The 24,580-nt window shown below is 36.4% G+C and overlaps 1 protein-coding gene across 2 annotated transcripts in view; it reads left to right on the top strand.

Moving 5' to 3' along the window:
* LOC150102965 (sorting nexin-14-like) overlaps window positions 1-24,580 on the top strand; it is a 793,179-nt gene that overhangs the window by 93,190 nt on the left and 675,409 nt on the right. Inside the window, exons 1-2 of one of the 2 annotated variants that reach the window (XM_090397845.1) lie at window positions 19,646-19,861; window positions 21,287-21,341. In XM_090397845.1, the coding sequence (XP_090253971.1) occupies window positions 21,321-21,341 (21 nt within the window). In that variant the 5' untranslated portion in view covers window positions 19,646-19,861; window positions 21,287-21,320. Of the gene's footprint in view, window positions 1-19,645; window positions 19,862-21,286; window positions 21,342-24,580 lie in introns of those variants that run through there. The other variant, XM_090397844.1, reaches the window with a different exon arrangement.

Here is a 24,580-nt window from a genome sequence, read left to right as displayed (position 1 = left end):
AAATTTTATTCCCAGAATAGTTACATTTTTCACCGACAGGCGGCGCTGTAGCGCTGCCTGTCGGTGACAAATCCCGAAGCTGCTACCTGTCACTATTTAAACAGTGACATACGTAAATTTCAGATGAATACTGAAGTTAAACTTTCAGCATTTAACGTTTATTACTGAAGTTAAATGTTCTGCCAAGGTGAGGCATGTTATCATTATGAGATAAAGCACTTTTAGTTAAGCTCAATTATCAGAACTCTGAATGTTGCAAATTTCAGAATGAGTCCATTCACGCACACTGTGTTGTATGCAGCAGGCAGATCTATGAATGCTACTGAGGTTTTAAGGCCTTTTTGAAAACCAGCTTCTACATGTGTAGTAAGGGCAAGTACTTGGTCACAGAAGCTGCGAGAGTCTCTGAATCCGGCTTGTTCATTTGGTACTATGGCATTAATCAATGGGTAAATTCGATTATAGAGTAATCATTAAAAACGTTTATGGGGAACACTTATTTAAGATATTGGTCGATAGTTTGCTGCATCAGCAGGCTCTTTTCCAGGTTTTAGAATGGCTATAACTTTGCTCCTCAGGAATTCCTTTGGGATGTTCCTGCTTTCTAGAATTTTACAGGAAAACTTCAAAAGCCACTTACGAGCTTTTGAAGTGGCTTTATGCACCTATCGTTCGATGTGGGATATTAGAAGTGGAAAGAGACCGATGTCTTGTTCCTCACTGATAGCTGTGATGAAATGGTTTGAGGACACTGGCAGTTTGGAAGCACGTGCAAGAAGCGGGAGACCACTTCCTGCACGTGCTTCCTGAACACACAAGCTTCCTGATGATATTATTTCTAGTTTTTAGCTTTTAGCAGACATTTTCCAGGTGTTTCCTGAAGTTAAAGAGTGATCTAAGGTGACTCCGAGATGTTTTGGGTTGGGGTTGTGCTTCAAAGTTTCTCCTTTGAATGAGACCTTCAGCCATTTATCAGCTTGATGATTGTTCAAGTGAAATGTGCAAACTTCAGTTTTAGAGGGATTTGGGCAAAGACACCATTTGGTATAATAATTGTACAGAACTTCAAGGTCAGATCTGAGCACAGTCTTGGCCTCTTTCAAGGGTGTTTAGTTTGAGTTGCCAATGCCAGATTGTCTGCATATGCAAACTTTTGGGAGGAGGTTTGTGGCATGTCACTGTGAAAATTAAAGAGGAGTGGAGCTAGCACAGAGCCCTGTGGTAGTCCATTTTTTTTTGGCACTTTAAAGGGACTATTTTTACCATTCAGTTGTACCTTGAATTTGTGCTTTGATGTCATGTGCTTTAGGATGTTAATGATCTTTGGGCCTTGTATTACAGTTGCAAATTTCAGTATGAGTCCATTCACCCACACTGTGTTGTATGCAGCAGGCAGATCTATGAATGCTACTGAGGTTTTAAGGCCTTTTTGAAAACCAGCTTCTACATGTGTAGTAAGGGCAAGTACTTGGTCGCAGAAGCTGCGGGTCTCTGAATCCGGCTTGTTCATTTGGTACTATGGCATTAATCAATGGGTAAATTTGATTATAGAGTAATCGTTAAAAACGTTTATAGGGAACACTTATTTAAGTTATTGGTCGATAGTTTGCTGCATCAGCAGGCTCTTTTCCAGGTTTTAGAATGGCTATAACTTTGCTCCTCAGGAATTCCTTTGGGATGTTCCTGCTTTCTAGAATTTTACAGAAAAACTTCAAAAGCCACTTATGAGCGTTACTTCCAAGATGTTTAATGAACTCGGGGTATATACCGACCAAGACTGCTACTTTGTTATTTTTCAGTGATTTAATTGTTTGAATCAGTTAGTTATCAGTGTATGTCATTGAGAAGTGATTATTTTGTGTGACACTTCTATAAACATGGATATATTTGGTCCTAATTTCTTTAGAATAGGATGCACTAATCTTTACATTGTTAGATGTTTCCTGGATTCTAGTTGCTATGTATTTAGGAGTGATCTCTGTGACTTTCTGCTTAGAAACTGATGCAGTTCTGAGTTTTCGGAGCAAGGCCCAGCTAGAGTGGATGAAGTCTAAATTTTCGGTTGTGGTTTTCCAATGTTGCCGTCGTTGTTCATTAAGCAGTTCTAAAATTCTTTTTCCAATTTCAGGATCTTGATCTTTTTTGTATTTTTTGAATAGTTACTCAGTTTCAGGAGACCAGCATGGGGTGTACTGTTTCCGGAAACCTCTTGGTATACATCGTTTTGCAGCACCTATCTGTACTCCTACAAAATGTTTGTAATTTTTGACTTCAGGTTTGACCCAATGGTTGTTAGATTCAATTTGTTTAGAGTACTGTTCCCAGTTACCTTTGCGAAAATTCCATCTTTGTCTTTCCATGAATTGCATAATTAGGATTTGTGTTCCTATAGTGACTATAACAGGTATATGTTGAGATCCTGGAAAGTTTTCAAGTACTTTCCTATCAGTGGAAAGGATTATCCTTGGTGTTACACATGACAAAGCAGAGGTCAGGATTGGAGTCTTTCTTCCATCTACCTGATTATTTAAAAGTTCCAGAGTCTTCTGCATCAAAAACCAGTGATAGCCCAAGGCTTTCAGTCCATTCCATCAGTCTAGTACCATTGATATAATTTCTACAATAACCCCAGGAGTAGTGTTAACTGTTAAAATCTCCTATGTAGACTGCTGGATGTTGGTGAGCAGGAAGAGCTGAGATAGACCAAGTTTGTTTTGGTAATTTGTAAACTGACACTATGGTCGTGCCAGCTGCCTTTACTGTGATCATCTCAGTGTTATTATGATTAGAAAACGATAGTATTTTGCAGTTTTCCATGTTTTCTTGCACGTATATAGAAGAACCATATATTGGGGACAGGATGCAGCCAGTGATATTAACTCTTGTGGTAATTTCATCTTCTTTGCTGATATGTAGTTCCTGGACAGAGATTACATCAATGTTATTTATAATAAATTTAGTTTAATCCTTTATCCAAGTGTGAGCAAACAAAGTTTGCGCCTGAAAGTATCTTCAGGTCAGGGGTAAGGTGGTACAACACGAGGGCATTCCTTGCAAAGGTGGAGCAAGCTACCAACATTCCTATCTCAGTATCTCCCATAATGCAAAACACATCTCCTTGCAGATATGTCTAATGTTATGCATTAAGGGAACAACCCAGACTAGTTTCAACCTTTATTGAGGTCTCTTCAGTGGGAGCCAGGCCCAAGTGGAGATACCAGGCAGAAGCATTAGCAGGTCATCTCTACCTATAGGAGTTGCCAAATGGTGTGCCACCCTTTTTTAATAAATTACTCTGGATTTAGAGAAAGATGTTGAAAGTTTATTTTTCACTTGGTTAGAGTATAATAAATTTAGTTTAATCCTTTATCCAAGTGTGAGCAAACAAAGTTTGCACCTGAAAGTATCTTCAGGACAGGGGTAAGGTGGTACAACACCAGGACACTCCTTGCAAAGGTGGAGCAAGCTACCAACAAGATACTTTCAGGCGCAAACTTTGTTTGCTCACACTTGGATAAAGGATTAAACTAAACTTATTATACTCTAACCAAGTGAAAAATAAACTTTCAACATCAATGTTATTTGTCCTGCAGATTTTTCCAAGTAGTTCACTTTTGACTCAGGAGGTATTCTCTATATTAATTTGCAGTATCCATAGGGTGAATTCAGTTTCCCTTATTTTTTGGTCAGTTTCGGAACTTTTTTGAAAAGTCTACTTTGTTTCTTCCTGTTACAAGTTCCTTTCAATTTGCACATATTAGCTGGGAGATCAAAAAAAAAAAAAAATGACAGGTTCGGCTTCCAATAGTCGTGAAAGTTTAGCCACCAAAGACGTCGCCCAGGTGCACCACAAGGAGAATATTTCACGATAATTCAGCGCCCATATAGGACGGTGCTGAATTATCGTGATTACTATAAGTAGTACAATAAAAAATAAATGCAAGACATCCAGACCTCTGATTAATTATTTATGGAAATGTTTTGATTAAAATGCAGTTCCAGATAAGTTAAAAAAAAAAAAAAAAAAAAAAAAAAAAAAAATGAAAAGAGTGTAAGAACCCATAGAAGGAAAAAAAAGTCCATCTCTTCTGATTTTTACAATGTGCACTCTTTCCAGCCTAGTCATTTAGTTAACTGTCTTAGTCATGCAAGCACCTCAAATATAAATGAACTAGCCATTTTCCTGAAATGTTTATATTCCTAGTAGCATAAAGCTGGATGTGTTCATATATCTCATGATCTCTTGTGAAATATAATGTTTATTTTTTCCTGCATGAGGTCCTAAAAGAAACATAATGCATTCTGTATTTATTTTTTTATAGTGTTTATTTTTTCCTGCATGAGGTCCTAAAAGAAACATAATGCATTCTGTATTTAATGCCCTTTCTTTGCCGTTTATTTATTTATATTTATAATATAAATATACTGTAAATTAAGTTAAGGGGATAATAAATCCCTCATTATTTTAAAGCCGGATATGAAACTCGGAGATCGAAATCTATCGAAATCTAAGAATTTCATGCCAAAGAACTATCGGCGAGTCCAAGTGCAAGTCAACACCTGGGTAGTACAATACTAGGGCAACTCAGAGCAAGGGCGGAGCAAGCTCCATCACTATCCTTAATATTTTCTCATAATGTAAAATGCAGCTCCTAGGAGATGTATTACTGTTTTACATTATGAGGAGAGGTCGCTACCCAGACCGGTTTCGACCATTATTGAGGTCTCATCAGTGAGTAGGTAGACCTGGATAATACCAAGGTTTAAGTGAACTGAACCGAACTTACGTAAGTTCGGTTCACTTAAACCTTGGTACTTGGTGACTAATTATCCAAACATTATTATTGTTATTATTTTATGGCATCTCCATGGAGTCCAGAGACTCATTTGGGAGACCCAAATTAACCCTTATACACACAAATCCTATCATACTTCTCCTTGAATCCAATCACCATCAGGAAACTCTCAACCAATTCTGGCAATCCATTCCACTCACTCTCCATGCAAAAAATCTGGTCCTCATGCATCTACTAACCACACTCTTACACAACTTCCATGGATGGTCCCTAGTTCTCTATTTTCATATATTGAAAAATATCACTTGCATCAATTTTATGAAACCCCTTTAATATCTTAAAAGTTTCTATCATGCCCCCTCTTTTCTGTCTCTCACCTATACTTGCCACCTGTAACCCACAAACTGTCAACCTCTCCTCATATGGAGTATTCCACAGAGCTGTCACCATTACCATTTTCAGTTATGTCTGATTTCTCTCTACCACCTCCTAGTCCCCAAGAAACACAGGTGACCAAATCTTCATTAGCCAAGATGTGGCCGAATCATAGCCTCATAAATTGGGATAATAACTTCCTGTCTTTACTTGTTAGCATGTTTTTTCAACATCCAAGTAATCCTTGGAACTGTATTATCACTTTTGCAGTATGCCCTCTTTGTCCACCATTATCCTAAAGTCCTTAGCCTCATCAATTTCCTGTAATCTAATACCATCAATGTGCAACCTTTTCAACCCAAAGTGCATAACCTTACATTTTGCAACATTAAATTTACAATCATTAGTCTTAGCCCACAATGCCAATTTATTAAATCATCCTGCAGGATATATACATCATCTTTATCAACTATTGCTCTTCTCAGTTTTTCATCATCGACAAACAACCGAATATCCCCTCTTAAATCTTTCAGTGTGTCATTGATATACAAATTAAAGAGTAGTGGCCCTAGTACTGAACCCTGAGGTACTGCACTAGTCACCATCATTCTCCTCAATTCCACTCCACCATAAGCCACCCCTATCCATGCTACTAGCCTCATATGCATTCCCATTTGTTTCAGCTTTTGTAATAGTTTTCCATGTGGTATTCTGTTAGATGCCTTTGCAAAGTCCAGCAATATCATGGTGTAGCCATTTCTTGTATACAGTTCTGCTGTCACTTTATTATAAAATGTGAATAAATTACTAAGACAGGACCTACCTTTTACAATACTGTGCTACCCACTATAGAGTATTGCATCCCTATCCACGCAGTGTTGTATTTTACCTTTCACCAACTTTCAATACTTTAACAACTACTCCTGATATATTAATTGGTCTTTAGTTTGCTACTCTGTCTTGGAGCCACCTTTATGCAATTGTACTATCTTACCCTCTTTTCATTCCCTTGGAACCCCTGCCAGAGCTGAGAAATAGGTTGAACAACTTTGTCAAAGGCAATGACATTTCTCTTGTATGCTCACATAGTACATGGGCTGACATGCCATCCAGTCCCACTGCTGTGTTCACATTCATATTTTTTAATATGCTGTGAACACCTTCTGTTCATCTACCTCAATTTTGATATGTGTGTCTGTAACATCAGAAACTGTAAAATCTCCAGCTAGATGATACACCTTTGCAAAATGATCACTCAGCAACCCAACTATTTCTTTAGGCTCAGTCACTTTCTTACCATGAACATTGTTTTAAGTCATCCTACCATAGTCATTTTCCCTCTTATTTGCTATATAACAACAACAAAAAAACCCTCTTGGATTTACTTTGGCCTGTTTAGTTAATTTTCTCTCATTTTTGTCCTATTTGCCTCTGATTTGGCCTTTATTACCATATTAGTCACCTTTCCCACTTTGTACTGCTCATGTGTATGCCGACCACCTTTTCTTTATATTTCCTCCATAATGATTTCTTTTTTTTTTTTTTTTTTTTGCAATGCTTGCTTTATATTCCTACTCATCCAATTCCAATTTAATTTATCCTGCTGACCTTGGGTATGCAGTCTGCTACTGCTACTCTCAACTGTCATGCACTACTCACATTCTTTCTTTAGCTTCTCAAGCCATGGCACTGTTCCAAGATGACTCCTGAGTCTCTCATAATCACCAGCTTACAATTGAATATAAACCCCCTTTTTGATAGAGAATTCTACATGCTTGGCAACTTCCCAGAACAAGACCTCATGGTCACTCTCCTGAATTAGGCAAAAAGTATCTACCTTGGTTATATCTTCTGATGTTGTTTCAGATTCAATGCTCTCAAACTTCTTGTCCCCCTCTATAATATGCTGTTTCATTTAATTATTCCTTGGAAACTGTATAAATCCCACTTCCATCTTGATATGCCTCCTTTCTCTATCTACTCAGTCCCCATAGTTAGTTTCCCATAATAATTGTTTGGCCTAAACTCATTTTGCTAATCTGCCAATACATGCCATCTACATTTTTCTGTGGGCCCTCTGGTCTATGGTAGCATCCAACAGCGTATTTTGTCCTATTTGCCTCTATTTCACACCAGACAGCCTCAAATCTCCCTCAGACCTAAAATACTATTTAACTTCTAATTGTGTTTGTGTTGAATTTTTTCTTGACAATTATTCATAAGACTATTGCACTTTTTTTATAATCTTTGTCAAGTAGCTTTATTTTATCCTCCTACATGTTTCGCCAATCTTTTTCTATTGGCATCCTCAGGGAATACAAACTAGTAAGCTAAAATGAAGGTTACAGACTAGGTTATAACTGATAATTCTAATTCATACAAAAAATTGGTATTGTGCGTGACAATGTGCGTGTCTCGTTAACGTGATTTATTCGTTATGGCTCATTACGTAATTGTTATGAAAGTTCATTTCTTTGATGTTTAATGATCTGATAAAAGTTTTCCAAATTTCTGGTAAAATTAGACCTTGATTCTTGTTTGGGTTTTCAGTTTTACGGGCGACTGTAGCTGCTTCTTTAAAGGTTCTTGAATGGTAGTTATCTTCTATGTATGGAATAAGGCTCTTATCCCACTCAATATGATGGTTAGTAGAGGCAAAGTGGCATGAAAGGCCTGAAATGTCTTGTCTGTTATTTCTGACATACCTTGTGTTCTTTCTTTCTCGTTTCAAAGCTTCTAGAGGTCTGACCTACGTAACTAATACCACATGAGCAAGGTATATTATATACTCCAGAGTACTTGTAGAATGGGTGAGGATCTTTCGGTGATCTTAAAAATTTCCAAATAGTGTTGATTGGTTTGAATGCCACTCTGATCTTATGTGGTTTTAAAAGGTTAGCTAATTTTTTGGAAAGGTTGCTGACAAAAGGAATCGTAATTGTACTGATGTATTGGACGTCATCACGTTGATGTGGTATATCAGTAAAGAGAATCTTGTTATAGAGTCTTTTTGGATAACCATTTAAAGAAAGTTCTCTGGATATTGTGGTTAATTCCGTTAGTAGGTCATCCTTGTCTGTCGTATACTGTATTGCTCTTTTCTTGAGACTATGGATAATGCTAAGTTTCTGAGCTGAGTTGAAATGGAGGTAACGTCCAGTATTTGTAGGTTTTCGGTATACAGATAGGTTGAAACTATTATTGGATTGTTTCTTTATTCTTGACATTTTAATAAAGAAACAATCCAATAATAGTATCAACCTATCTGTATACCGAAAACCTACAAATACTGGACGTTACCTCCATTTCAACTCAGCTCATCACATAGCTCAGAAACTTAGCATTATCCATAGTCTCAAGAAAAGAGCTATACAGTATATGACAGACAAGGATGACCTACTAACGGAATTAACCACAATATCCAGAGAACTTTCTTTAAATGGTTACCCAAAAAGACTCTATAACAAGATTCTCTTTACTGATATACCACATCAACGTGATGACGTCCAATACATCAGTACAATTACGATTCCTTTTGTCAGCAACCTTTCCAAAAAATTAGCTAACCTTTTAAAACCACATAAGATCAGAGTGGCATTCAAACCAATCAACACTATTTGGAAATTTTTAAGATCACCGAAAGATCCTCACCCATTCTACAAGTACTCTGGAGTATATAATATACCTTGCTCATGTGGTATTAGTTACGTAGGTCAGACCTCTAGAAGCTTTGAAACGAGAAAGAAAGAACACAAGGTATGTCAGAAATAACAGACAAGACATTTCAGGCCTTTCATGCCACTTTGCCTCTACTAACCATCATATTGAGTGGGATAAGAGCCTTATTCCATACATAGAAGATAACTACCATTCAAGAACCTTTAAAGAATCAGCTACAGTTGCCCGTAAAACTGAAAACCTAAACAAGAATCAAGGTCTAATTTTACCAGAAATTTGGAAAACTTTTATCAGATCATCAAACATCAAAGAAATGAACTTTCATAACAATTACGTAATGAGCCATAACGAATAAATCACGTTAACGAGACACGCACATTGTCACGCACAATACCAATTTTTTGTATGAATTAGAATTATCAGTTATAACCTAGTCTGTAACCTTCATTTTAGCTTACTAGTTTGTATTCCCTGAGGATGCCAATAGAAAAAGATTGGCGAAACATGTAGGAGGATAAAATAAAGCTACTTGACAAAGATTATAAAAAAAGTGTAATAGTTCTAATTGTGTTTTTTGTAATTTGTCAGCTGTCATCAGCAATATCCCATCTCCTATTCAGTTTCATCTATCCTCCCTGAAAATACAATACCCTTTACATTCTATCCCTGTAACTATATCATTTTCAGTCAATCAGGTTCTCGCTGTTGTCTATAAATGGGCAAGTTGAGCTGACCACTGCCAACTCCTCACACTTATTTCTGATGCTTCTTGCATTCATGTGTATGCATTTCAACATTGATTTGTACACATAGTTACCTTTGCGTAATTTCATTGCCAATCCATTCAAATCAGAAACTGTTGAAATCCCATTGCATAATCATTACTGTACACATGCTCACATATCGGGGTGGCCAGATGCATGCCTTTCATCCATCAAATTCACTCCATACATCAATAAACTGTGAACCATTCCTCCTGCACAATCTTCTCATTGCTTCATTGTCAATCATGGCTCTTATTCTCAGTTCTCTCCTATCATACTGAGGCAGCAGACTCCCAATCTTTACTTTCTTACTCTTCATTTTTGCTTCTACTAACAACTCGTTCATATCTTCTGTCATTGCACATTTCTCACCTTTTAAATCATTTGTTCCTGCAAAAACAATTAATTAGTTTGCTTCTTTCTTCTGCATATACTTATGGCTTGACTAACATCCTGGGTAGACATCTGAGTCCAGGAGAAGGCAAATGACCAGTGGTGTAACACAGGGCTCAATACTTGGTCCTCTGTTGTTTAATTTGTATATCAGTGATATAGGAATTGATTTGGTTGGAAATATTCATTTGTTTGCTGATGATGCTAAACTGGAGTAAAATTCGGACTTGTGATGAGTGGTAAAGCTGGTGAAAGTCTTGATCATTACGCAGAATGAATGCTCGCTTATACGTATACTTTTAGAACACATTCATACGCATTTCACTGATGTAACTCTAGTGATGTTATTTATTTCTGAAAAACTTGACACAAACTTGCTTTACAAGATTCTTGAAACTACAAAAACATTATAATTTGCCTTCAAACACTAATGTTGTACTTATTCTTTCACTTCGGGCACATTTAAAAAAAATGGATACCACACACAGCGGAAACTTTGCTAATCAAGTCCTAAGCGTCGTCTGCTTCTGTCACGACTGCAGCGCCTCCTCGCCAAAGTACACAGTTTTAAAGAGAATTCGCAAGTCTTTGTGACAAAAATCTTTACAGCTCCCTTTGGGGGAAGCACATCCGTCACAGGAGTGTCGATGTTGCATCTAAAAAAAAAACTCAGGCGAGTAATTGACTCTAAAATACAAGAAATGAGGTGAGAGCTTTATGGTGCGATGCAGCTCCCACACACACAAAAAAAAACTATATAATTATCATTAACTAAACATCAAGAAAATATATAATCATTATTAAGAAACAAGCCAATAGCATTAATTAATTATATCAGTTTTTAATCTGGAAAGGGCATCAGCGTTACCGTGACGACTACCCTTTCTATATGTAACAGTCAGATTATAACGTTGTAGGGCTAAAGCCCATCGGGACAACTTGGCACCATGAGGGGCACTTTTAGTTAGATAGGTCAGAGGGTTATGATCTGAAATTACCTGTATTTCAGCACCAAATACCCATGTGTCAAACTTTTTCAATGCCTCCAAGACGCAAAAAGCTTCCCTTTCAATGGTTGACCATTTCATTTGACAGGAATTTAGTTTCTTACTGAAGAAAGCAATGGGCAATTCTTTTCCTTGTTCGTTGTTTTGAGCTAAACATGCGCCAATTGCTGTTGCTGATGCATCCGTATACAACTGGAACGGCTTGTCGAGATCTGGAGTATGCAAAGAAGGCATTTTTATAAGCTCTTCCTTGAGTTTCGTAAAAGCTTCATCAGCATCAGTAGTCCAAGGAATGTTGTTTGGGACACTTTTCTTAGTCAGATTTGTCAGTGGTAATACAATTTGGGAGAATTGTGGTATGTAGTCACGGTAGTAGCTAGCCAGTCCAAGTAGACTTCTTACTTCCTTCTTTGTTGCTGGTGTCGCTAAACCTTTTATAACCTCGACCTTCTCTGGGTCTGGAGAATGTTGACCGGATCCAATCAAATGACCTAGGAACTTCACTTGATTTTTCCCGAATTCGCATTTTTCTAGGTTTACTGTTAAACCCACCTCTCTTAATGTTTTGAAGACTTCATCTATGTGGGTGAGATGTTCAGACCATGTTTTAGAAAATATAGCCAAATCGTCGATATAAGATCGGCAGTATGCCTTATGAGGAGCTAGTGCTTTATCTAATGATTTCTGGAATGTGCTTCCAGCGTTCTTCATTCCAAACGGTAAGACATTCCATTGATAGTGACCAGAATGCGTCACGAATGCGGTGAAGGGCTTTGCTTCCTTTTCCATAGGGATTTGCCAATATCCCTTGGTGAGGTCAACTACAGTGATAAATCTTGCTTGTCCTACCTCAAATAATAAATCTCTAGCTATTTTCATTGGATAAGCATCTGGAATAGTAAAACTATTCAGCAATCTAAAGTCAATGCATAGTCTGACACTTCCATTTTTCTTAGCCACACAAACAACGGGATGAGCCCATTCACTGACACTTGGCTCAATGAGACCCATATCTAACAGTTCTTTGACTTGTCGATCTACTTCCTTTTGTAGAGTGATTGGCACCCTATAGGGTTTGAGTCTCTTAGGGGAACAGTTCTCTGTAACTTTGATGGAGTGTCCATCAACTTTGGCATGACCAGGTTTGGAACTAAAAACATCTGCATATTTCCGGAGGATGTCAAAAAGTTCTTGTTTTTGTTCTTCCGTCAAGAGAGCTTCCATATCCTCAAGGTGTTTCCTAATATCTTCAACTGATTTATTCATCTTGTCAGCAGGTGCATAGTGGAGTGTTCCGAAATCTTCATCTAGTTCGAAAACTAGACCGACATGATTAATTCTTTGAATATATGGTCAAAGCTTATTTATGTGGAGCTCCCTGATACTTCCATCCTTCATCTCAACCTTCGCAGAATGTGGTCTAGTAAGTTGGACGACTGTAGCAGGTCCTGTCCAAGTATTTAGAAGCTTATGAGAGGATGAAGGTAACAATACTAAAACCTTTTCACCAACCATGAAGGATTTTTCTTTGGAACGAAGATTATATCTGGAGGAGTATTGTTCTTGAGACCCTTTGGCATTCTCGGATGCAATTTCATGAGCTTTTCTTAGATTTTCAAGAAGCTCTTGTAAATAATTTTCAACCGAGCGAGAGGCAGCAGTTGGGATGACTCGTCCACCAGTCCAAATTTCTTTTAACAAAGATAAGGGGCCTGGAGGTAATCTTCCATATACCAACTGGAAAGGTGATAACCCAGTAGTGCTATGTGGTACTTCTCGGTATGCGAATAGAAGATAGGGAAGATGTAAATCCCAGTTTCTTCCATGTTCCTGTATATTCTTATTCATCATCTCTTTTAAAGTTCTGTTCCAACGTTCAACAGCGCCCATACTCTCAGGATGTCCTGGAGTGGAAAAACGTTTAGCTATGCCTAGCAGATCTTCAAAAGCTTGAGTGAGTTTAGATGTGAAATTCGTACCTTGGTCGGTACAGACCATTTTAGGAAATCCAGTCTGAGTAAATATCCTCATTAGAACGTTACATGTAGTTTTAGCACTTATTTCCTTGACAGGTATGGCTTCGGCCCATCTAGTGCATAAATCAACAGCACATATTATGAATCGATGTCCTCTTCCCGATGGGGGTTCTAACGGTCCGATACAATCCACGCTCCATACCTCAAACGGAGCTTCTGGTCTGACGATAGGTCGTATGGGGATTCTATCTCTATATGTAGCAGTCCTTCTCATTTGACATTCCTTGCAGCTTTCGCAATATTTTTTCACGTCTTGTTTAATGGTAGGCCAAAAGAATGAGTACTTAATTCGCTGACGGGTTTTCTTTTCGCCGAGATGGCCAGCAAGAGGGATTTCATGTGCCATCTTTAAGACATTCTCTCGTTTCACACGCGGTAGCACTACTTGTCTAATATTCTCGCCACAAATATGTTCATTATGAAGCAGAACCCCATTTTCAAACGCATAGGAATTTTTCTGTCTTTTTGCCTATTCAAAACACCTTCGAAGCGTCTCATCATCCTTTTGAAGTTTGCCGAATTCGAATTTTGTTTTTTCTGGTATACACTCATTTTCTTCACCTGGTGGGGACTCTATCGTACTTACTGCCAATGCTGTACTGGTTATTTTCGAAGGCATGTCTTCATCTTCATCATCTTCTGACCGTTTATCGCTTAAATCTTTTGATTTCAGAACCGGTGTCTCCCAATGATGACTACTCTCATGTAGCTCGACGCTTTCGACCAGCATTTCATAGGCAGAGGAGCTCAGTAGCAGATCGGTAACCAGTTTTCTTGAGACAGCACATGTGACTGGAACATTACCATGTAAATTATCATCAATTTTCATTTCAAAAATCCTTAAGGGTGTTATTTCATTTTCTCCGAAAGCAGAAGATATTTCTATCTTACTTTCTCCATCATGGGGCGTATCTGCCACTAAATCTTCGCGCACTACCGATATTTGCGCTCCCGTATCTATTATTCCATTTAAAACCCTACTTCCACATTTGATTTTGACCACCTTCAAATCATCTACATTTCGATCAATGTCCACTGATTTGGATACTGGAATGGAAATTTTGGCAGTCAACACACCTGATTTATCGTCATTCCCAGTGGTAGACGTTTGAACTAGGTTACTGTGTGCTGTAGTAGGAGTACCTTTTGATTGACTATTTATCATCCAAAACTTGGCAATATGACCTTCCCTTCTACAAGTAAAACAAGTTGGTTTGTAGTGAGGCTTGTATGAATCATCATTTCGCCACGGCTGGTACCATCTCGGTGGACTTTGAGAGGGAGATAACTTATTTTTGAATGTTCGCTCAGCAGGTGGAGTATAAGGTCTAAACTTTTCAGTAACCTTGTCCTTCGGAATAGCTCCGATGGGCTTCCTGGATGTACTACGAACACTGTCGTATTCGTCCAATCTGTCAGCTAACTTAGTTGGAGAAACGAATTTTGTCCAGTCGTCTAAGAGATGTTCTCTCACTTCATGTGGTACTTTCTTCTTCAGTTGATCCGTAATAATTAGATCTTTTAACCCTTCAAAATCCTTGATATCAAGGCCACCAATCCACTCTTCGAAATAATTAGTTATTTCATAACAGAAATCCCTCCAAGATTTTTCAGCAACCTTTTGGTGCATCACAAACTTTTTTCTGAAACTTTCAGGATTCAGTCTAAATCTCTTTAGTAGAATTGTTTTAATATATTCATAATCTTCGCAATTTTCTTCTGACTCTCTACCAATTAATTGGACAATCTCAAATGGTAACAAAGTCAAGAGACATGATATCCAGTCTTTAACATCTATTTTTGTTCTCTTAGCTTGTCTTTCAAACAGGGATAGGTATATCACAATGTCATCCTCTTGTAATCTAAACCTAGGCATTAGCTTAATTAGTTCAAGACAATATGGTTTATTGTCACTGGATACTGGAGTTGAGGTTGGTTGAACACGCGCTTCAATTTCCAGTTTCTTCAACTCGAACTCCATTTGTTCTCTTTTCTGTTGGGCCCCCAATTCATCTTTCCGGCATTGGGCTTCTAGTTCTTCCTTCCGCCGTTGAGCTTCTAATTCTTTCTTCATCAGTTCTTCCTCGAGTCTGGTACTAATAATCGTCTCCAACATCCCTTTAACAAATTCTTCTTCATAAAATTTACTTCCCGTAATAATCATTTTAAGATCTATCACTTTCATTTCAACAGTTGGCTTCTCTCCCAATTCTTCAGCCAATTTACGTAAATCTTCCTTTCTACCTTTGGTTAAATAAGTCATGGTGCTAAACAATAACTCTCTTTACTGATAAAAAAAAAATCACCCTAAAAAAAAGAATCAATTGCACTTTTTTTTTTTCTTTTTTTTTTTTTTTTAAAAGCCCAAAAAGAGATGTATACATTTGGCGATTATGGGACTCATAATTAAATTCAACATATCATTTGTAAACATAGATAAATCTTACAATATTATCAGATAAAAACTTCAACTACACAATTTACTACACTTTCAAATACACAAATATATATATATATATATATATATGTGGATATATAAAAACAAAACAAAAAAATAGTTCCGATTTTACACCTCTACTATATAATAACTGAAATCTCGAAACAGAACTATCAAAACAGTATGCAAAAATTAACTATGATAACACTGTCGTGTTCTTTCTCTGGCGAGAAATCACAAGTTCTGACTGTTCCAAGATGGAACTAACATGCAAAACAGGACAAATCGGTAACTGCAGAACAAAATAAATTTAAAATGAAAAAAAAAAAACAACTATTCTGAACTATCTGGGACGAAAATATAGCTTGAACACTGGCGTGTTTTTCATTTATCCAAACTGTTGTACTACTGTTCCAGGATGGAACAAAATTTGAATACTGACGTATTCTTTCTCTGGCGAGAAATCAAAACTACTACTGTTCCAGGATGGAACAAACTACGAACACTATTTTTTTTTTTTTTTTTTTTGTATTAAAACAGACTTTCGCCCAAATAATCAAAATAGAACTCTAAAACATGGGAGCATGCATTTACATAACGAATTGCTCTCACCTTGTAGATCCTGTCGACTGCGCCAGTAAAATTCGGACTTGTGATGAGTGGTAAAGCTGGTGAAAGTCTTGATCATTACGCAGAATGAATGCTCGCTTATACGTATACTTTTAGAACACATTCATACGCATTTCACTGATGTAACTCTAGTGATGTTATTTATTTCTGAAAAACTTGACACAAACTTGCTTTACAAGATTCTTGAAACTACAAAAACATTATAATTTGCCTTCAAACACTAATGTTGTACTTATTCTTTCACTTCGGGCACATTTAAAAAAAATGGATACCACACACAGCGGAAACTTTGCTAATCAAGTCCTAAGCGTCGTCTGCTTCTGTCACGACTGCAGCGCCTCCTCGCCAAAGTACACAGTTTTAAAGAGAATTCGCAAGTCTTTGTGACAAAAATCTTTACAACTGGGAAGAACAATAGTAAATGAAAGTGATGCAGAGAGATTCTGCAGGAAGACTGAATGGCTGCCAGTTTAATGTGGCAAAGCGTAAGTAATGCACTTTGGGTAGAGATCAGAAGCCGTGTACTATGTTGATAAACCTGAACTCCAGGAAACTGATGAAGCCAGGGACTAAGTGTGATTATGGACAGGGAGTTTGAGTTTAGAGGTAACTAAAACAGCACATCAGATTATGTGGCTTTTGAAGAACTCACTAACATCTGGTCAACTACACACAGATCAGGACTCCCAGATTCCGTGGGGATGAAGAAGTGGAGGAGAGGACCCAGAGCCGAGCAACAATGATTGTGACAGGTGCATGGAATTCTCCCTATGAGAATAGACTGACAGTTTGTAGGCTTCAAAAATTAGCTGATAGATGGGGAAAAAAAAAGGAGACATGATAGAAGCATTTAAGCTATTAAAGTGGTTTTATCGGATTAACACTGAAAACTTTTTTTCAGTATATGTGCAGATATCTCCCTATATGTGTGTGGGTTTTCTATAAACAGAAAAAAGATAAGGAACCATCTGGAAGCCATGTGATTAGTGTATTCAGGAAGGGCAGACAGTCATTAGCTTCCTGTTTCATTGTGAAGTGGATTTTAGGGACTTGGCTATTTAAATGCACTATAATATCCAATGTGTTTGGTTCATGTGGCCAAATACCAAACACATCATCAACATAGCATAGCCAAACCACTGGTTTGAGAGCGGCTGTATTCATAGCTAACTTTTCCAAGTGTTCTGTATAGAAATTGGCTAAAGAGGAGGAGAAAGAGGAGCTCATTGCTGTACCATCTAGTTGTTTCTATATCTTCCATTTTCCTGTAAAATAGCCTGCATGCACTGTAAATTTAAATAATTGAAATTGATCAGTGTGGTACTAAGGCAGAAGCAATGGAGAAGTCATATTTACCTATACGAGTTGCCAAAAGGTGTCTCACCTTATTATTAAATTACTCTGGATATAGAGAAAGATGTTGGAAGTTTTCCCCACTTGGTTAGACTGTAATAGGGTAGTGGCCCTTCCCTTAATACATAGCATTATACATGTCCGCAAGGAGATGTGCTTTGTATTATGGGAGATACTAAGACAAGGAGTGATGAGAGCTTGGTCCACCTTTACCACAAGTTGCCTCAGTCCTGAAGATACTTCAGGTGCAAACTTTGTTTGCTTACACTTGGATAAAGGATTAAACTAAATGTATTATAATTATTTGTGAGGTTGACTAGTAATTTAGCTAAATGTTTAGCAAGTTTATATGTGGGACTGTTTATACTATCCACAATATCAATATCACGCAGGAGCAATTATAAGAAAACAGAAGTGCTATACAGAAGTCATTATAGGTCAGAGATTGTTTTTGGAAACAACAGAATCTTTAAAATATACTCCAACCCTCAACAAATATGGCTGTATAAATCTACCAAAAATCTGGAAGACAGTCATTTTAAGATCTAACTAATATTTGTTTTCTCTCTTTTTCCAACTTAGACGGCACCTAATTAGGGCTTTTGTTCCTTGTGTTGTCCATTACAATTTTTCTTAAACTAGTCCCACTGTTATACCAAATTTTTGCTGTTTCACATACTGTGACAAACTGTTTTTTTAGCTTTGAAGATGGTGGATATAATACCAGTGAAATATCAGCAAATAAGTTAATAAATATTATTTTCTTATCATTCTGTGTTATCATCACTACTGTGAAAATAAATAACATGTACCGTCAACACAAGCCTTTCCATGTGTTTGAAATATTATTATTATTATTACACCCTCCATGGAGTCAACACTTATCATGGGAGGTTCATTCAACTGACAGCATATTTATCATATAGAATCTTAAAATCCTTAACACTCCTTGCATTAACAACACATTTTGGTAATCTATTCCATTCACTGACAATTCTCCATGTAAAAAAAACTCCTCACACCCTTCTTCATCACACTTTTACATAAGTTCCTGGAATGACCTCCTTTTATAATCTGTGGATTATAAATAGAGTAGAATGACTTCTACTCTTTTTATAATCCCCTCTAGATTATAAAAAGTCATAAAATCCTCTCACTAACTTAAACGTCTCTATCATATCACCTCTCTTCTTCCTATCCACCAAACTCTGCAATCCACATTTCTTCAATCTCTCTCCATAGCCAGCATTCCAAACTCCTGATATTGTTTTAGTCACTCATCTCTAGACCCTCTCCAATGTCTCTACACTACATTGAAAACCAGGTGACCAGATCTGAGCACAATAGTCCAAGTGTGGTCTGACCAGTACTTTATACAGTGCTACAATGTGCAACCTTTGCAGCACTAACAATATGCCCTCTAAACTTCAGTCTACTGTCAGCCATCACTCCCAAATCTCTAATCTCATCCACTTCCTGCAGTATGGCACCATCAATATAGTACACAGCCTTATATTTCTGCACTCCAAAATGTAACACCTTGCACTTATTGATATTAAAACAACAACCCCACTCTTCTGTCCAAATAAAAAGCCTATTCAAATGTTGAAAATTTATTTATCACTAGGTTAGACTATAATAGATTTAGTTTAATCCTTTATCCCAGTGAGAGCAAACAAAGTTTGCGCCTGAAAATATCTTCAGGACTAAATATAGTGTTGTACTATCTTATCCAGTAAGTAGTGCAACACCAAGGCAACTCGTGGCAAAGGTGGAGCAAGCTACCAGGCACTATATATATAAGTGCCTGGTAGCTTGCTCCACCTTTGCCACGAGTTGCCTTGGTGTTGCACTACTTACTGGATAAGATAGTACAACACTATATTTAGTCCTGAAGATATTTTCAGGCGCAAACTTTGTTTGCTCTCACTGGGATAAAGGATTAAACTAAATCTATTATAGCCTATTCAAATCTTCCTGAATGGATTCAGCAGTTCTACTTATTATTCTTCCCAACTTGGCATCATCAGCAAGTAACATGAGTCATTTCAAAAGTTCTACATGCTGTGTGTCTGTATGTGTAGCTATTGGGTCAAAGTAACAGTTTCCACTCTTTTCATGAGTTTTAAGTCACATTTCAAGTAAAAAGTTGAGCTCATTTTCTGTTTTTTTTAGTGTACTTGTTCTGAAAAATGAAACATGGTGGGAATCTCACTTCCATAAAGATTGGACAAGAAGCAAAACCATTCAAGAGGTGGCAAGCCATCAGTGATTGTTGTTAAAGAAAACTTATCTCTCTCTCTGTGTGTAATTAGACTATCTGAAATTTTATTTGATTCTCTTCCGGCTTCAAAAAGAAGATTCAAGATTTGATATTCTCTGACATAGCATGGTAAAGAGTGTGTGTGATGAGGGATGAAAATAAGTTTAAAACTTAAATTATTCTGCTATTTAAAATTTTATTTTATTTTTTTATATAGTTTCTAATCAATATTTTTAATACCTTCAGTGCATTCAAAAATATTTGTATAAATAACTTTTGAAATTCACCTTGGATGTGATGTCTGCAGCATTGATGAACTCATTTAATATCCTATTGGTGACTAAAAGAAGTCCAGTGCTGTTCATAATGAGTTATCAATAATATATATCTACTCTATACAATAAAATGATAAGCTGAAATTGGAAATGGATGCGATGTCAACTTGAAATGGATGTAGGCTGTAACGTTTTTCTACTCTATAATATAAAATAAGCCTTTTTATGTAACATTTTTGTGGAACGTTTTTGTCAAGTTATTTGAAATGTTTTGAAACTCAGGGGGGGGGCCACCCTGAGTGTCGAGTCTTCAAAATTCAAATCATTGGAATTCAAGGAGAACCGGCCTAATAGTCCAGAACACTGGGGTTGGGCGTCGTAGGCACCAGGGGAGCAGAGCCCCCCCTTTGAAGACTCTACACTCGGGCTATCCTGAGTAAAAATGTATAGTGTAGCATATGTGATACTGCATTTGAGGTGGAAAATTTTAATTTGTTGATATACATTTAACGAAAATGCACATTTATTAATTAAAGTTAATTCTCCCTCTCTTATAATTAAATTTTAGAAAGCATTTTTTTTTAGTTTTGTATGCTTGCATTTTCATTTGTATTATACTCTGCATCCCATTCACATTTCCCCTTACATGTTGAGCTCAGTGGCCTGTCAAGGTCAAATAACTTGGCTTGTTTGAAACCTAATTATTTGATAGAGCAGTTAATCCTATTTGGATGGTATATTATGGCTGTCAATTGTATGTGTTCTTCTAATTTTTTTTTTTTTTTTTCATTGAATGAAATACTTTCTGGGAGGAAAACCCTTCTTCCTCTGTATGAGAACTGCTAGCTCACCTTTAATTGAAAAGCACTGATAAAGGTTTTTCACATCCTTGCCGAGATTCAAGCATAAGTGTTTCCAATCAAAAGGGTATCATTGAAATCGAATGAGCTGACCGCTAATATCTTGCATCATATATACAAAAAAGAAAGAGAGAGTAGCAGCACAAGGTTGAATTTATTGGTTTTTTTCTGTCTGACAAGTAAGATCAGTCAATCTCAGAAATTTTTTTTTGATTATTTTTAGTTGGCAGATTTCTGCTATCCTCAGCTACCTAATATAGCTATTTCAGTGCTAACAAGAAATATTTATCTTTATTCTCAATAGTGTTTGTGACTGAAGTAACAAATTATTATTAATTAATGATTATTATTTTTCAGGTATGTGAAATTCCTTTGAGAAAATAGAAAATTCTTATTTTATTCCTTTTATTTTTTCATAGATCTGGTAGTAACCAAATACCTAATATTGTGTTTATGTTGAAACGAAAAAATAAGGTATGCAAATTTTTAAATTTCCCTCTATGTGTATGTGTTTATCTTGAATTAATATACAAGATCTCTGCCAACGAAAAAATCAAATTCAGTCTTTTGCCGAATTTGATTTTTTAGAATGAATATAAAAATTTGTGTCATTACCATAGAAGGTTAGAAACCGATTGTGCATTTTAATGTTGTGGGTAGGATGAGAATGAGAAAATTCAGGAATCCTGTTTCAGAGATGAACTTGGGATTTTTTTTCAGTTACATCAGGCTCTATGAGCAACAAGTGATTATGCACATTGGGTGATGAAAATCATCTACAACCTGAAGACATACATAAGCATCCATTCCACATTGGGATTTGGAATGCACTTTGCTAACTAAGGTAGGCTTGGTTTTGTTCGATTTTAAAGTTATACACTCTTTAGATTAGCATCACGGAGTAGCATATTGGCAAAGATATTATTTTGGATAAGAGTTGCTTCTCACTATAATAAATTGAATAAATTCAATTTACTATAGTGAAACTCATTTCCCACTTGAACATAATCATTAACACCCATGGCAATATCAGGATTCAAATCCTTAGCTTGTTGATTGCTAACCATAATCATTTAGTGAACTAGACCAATTTTCTCTATAATGAATCTTCCTAGGAATAGCATTGTGCCTGTGCAGTTTGAGTTGAGATTCAGTACTTTGTTATAAATGACTGGTTAAAATGCAATAAGTCTTTAAAATTTGTCTATCTGACCTAAGTTAAAAATGGTCATTTGTAGTTGGATTTGATCAAATGGATGGATAATGGCAAAATAATTTTAAATTAAAATGTTGAATTTGCTTTCCTGGGGTGAGGGGGATTAAGTAAGCAGCCAATGAAACATACTCTGAAAATGAACATGGCTAGTGATTAAGTGATCTGTGTGAAGGGGAAAGAAAAAAATTATGCACATATGTATTAGCTAAAGCTTAGTGGAAAAAGAACATCCCCTGTATAGCCAACCCATAAAGTTAGAATTGTTTTATAGATTAAAATTTTATATTAAAAAATACTAACAAAAAGGCACACTGAAAATTCTTGAAGGTAAAGATGATTATTGTCATGTTTGTGAAATTTTCCAATTAAGTAGATCATTTATATCTTAATTTTCATTACTGAACTTAAAAGGGGACCAAAACAGACAGTATGGGATTACAAATATAGAAGATAAAGAACCAATAAATACATATGAATGTAAAATAGTAGAAATAAAACAAAGTTAAGAAGAAGAAAACACATAAGCAACTAAAAACATGTAATATACATTCATAGTGAAGAATTTATGGAGACACAATGCACATGTTAGAATAATGACTTTACTTATAATTAAGAAAATAATATTCAGTGTTTCGACCTCTGTATGGAGGTCATCATCAGCAAAATATGCGTATGTACAGGACACAAACTACATGACACTACACAAAAGTTTCGACAGGCGGCATCCTTCCCCCACGAGTTCCGAAGAAGATGCCTGTTGAAGCGGCTCACACGCAGTTACTCCTACCGCTGACTTTTTCCCTGAAATCCCTTCCCCCCACCCAAATAATTTCTGTCTTCAGATCCTTCTCTCACCCCCCCCCCCCTCCCCGCCCAAATGCTCTCTACCAACCCTTAATAATAATATTATTATACATATAAATACCCCCCCCCCCCCGATTTTTTTCAAGTAATTCCCCCACAGTACTTTACCTCCACTTTCCCAAAAAAAACCTCTTCCTTTAACAGCAGATGAAGACACATCAGTGGGATAAGGAGACCGAAAACAACATCCAAGAAAGGTATGTCCAAAATTTTTCCTCCTATATTATTCTTCATATATTAGTTTTTATAACACTTCAGTAATGCCTTAACTTTTGGGTAAAGAAACCAATGATATTGTAAAAAAGGGGCACTCCTAAACGACAGTAGGCTATATTAGCCATTAAAATAAGATTCAAAGTTCGACCAATTGAAAGGGTGAAGTTGATTTTCTGTCTACTACTTTCATCAAGTTTTAGGATACTGAATTTTTTTTTTTTTTTAATTTTTTTTTAAACCATTCAGTTTATTCTGTTCTCTTAATAGAATGTGAATGGCATTAAAAATTTATATTCATCATTAACATTTATAATATGAGCTATAATATTGCACAAAGATATTATACGTAATATATAATAAATACAACACAAATATTGTACAATATATATATATATATATAATAAATACAATATATATATATAATATTGTATAATGCTTATGAATACCTTTTAGATGGCAGGGTGACAGCCTCACGCATTGTCTAGTGTGAGGCTGTCACCCTCCTTAATTAGTGGTTTGAAATGACTTGAAAAGATACCATCTTAGGTTTCTAGAGCAGCGTTCCCAATGAGCGCTGCTCTAGAAGTACTATGTATTTGTTAAAGCTATCTGCACTAAAGGTACTTCTATCAGTGGGCATCTAGAAATGATTTATTTTATTTTATTTTTTTATGTTGAACCCATACATGAAAGGTGGGTTGATCAACCTATAATACATTAGTACCATGTATGGGTAGTGGGTTGGGAAAGGAGGAACTTGTTTACATTTGATTTAAAAGACTGTATATTGTATTCCTTGGGAAACACAATGGGGGAAGACTGTTCCATAATACAGCAATTCCAGGGATGAAAAAAGAGAAAAAGAAACTTGTTCTATGGATTTCAAGGTGCACTGTGAAGGGATGTTGAGTAGCAACTGCACATGTTACAAACGAGCTTAGTACTTAGGAATTATTAATGCTATTTCAGATGAACATTTCCCGTAGAAATATTTGTAGAATATACATTTTGCGGAAACTAAACGTCTGTGTGAAAATGGGAGTGAGTTGTAAGAGATGAGTCATTAATAAGTTTAATTGCTCTCCTCTGTATTGAGTCAATTGAGGGAACTTTTAGGGACCCCACCCCATATGTGATAGCAGTATTCAATAGCTGGGCAGATTTGTGATTTGTATAAGGTTAATAGCTGTTCAGGGGTGAAGTAACATCTTGAGCGAAAGAGAAATCCTAGCTTTTTTGAAGCTGAGGATGCAATGGTTATGCAGTGTTTATCTCAGGAAACGCTTGATATCAGGGTAATTCCAAGAAGAGAAATCTCAAATTGTCTGGAAATTTGGGTATTGTCAAAAATAATACTGAGAAAAGATGGTCCTTTTTTATGAGAAATAAGACAGAACTGGGTTTTATTAGTATTAAA

Source organism: Typopeltis vanoorti, chromosome 9, assembly GCF_054136105.1.
Source record: "Typopeltis vanoorti isolate ZY-2024b chromosome 9, IOZ_Tvanoo_1.0, whole genome shotgun sequence".
Classification (NCBI taxonomy): domain Eukaryota; kingdom Metazoa; phylum Arthropoda; class Arachnida; order Uropygi; family Thelyphonidae; genus Typopeltis; species Typopeltis vanoorti.
The sequence above is the reverse complement of the archived record's forward strand: the minus strand, read 5'-3'. Positions and strand labels throughout refer to the sequence as shown.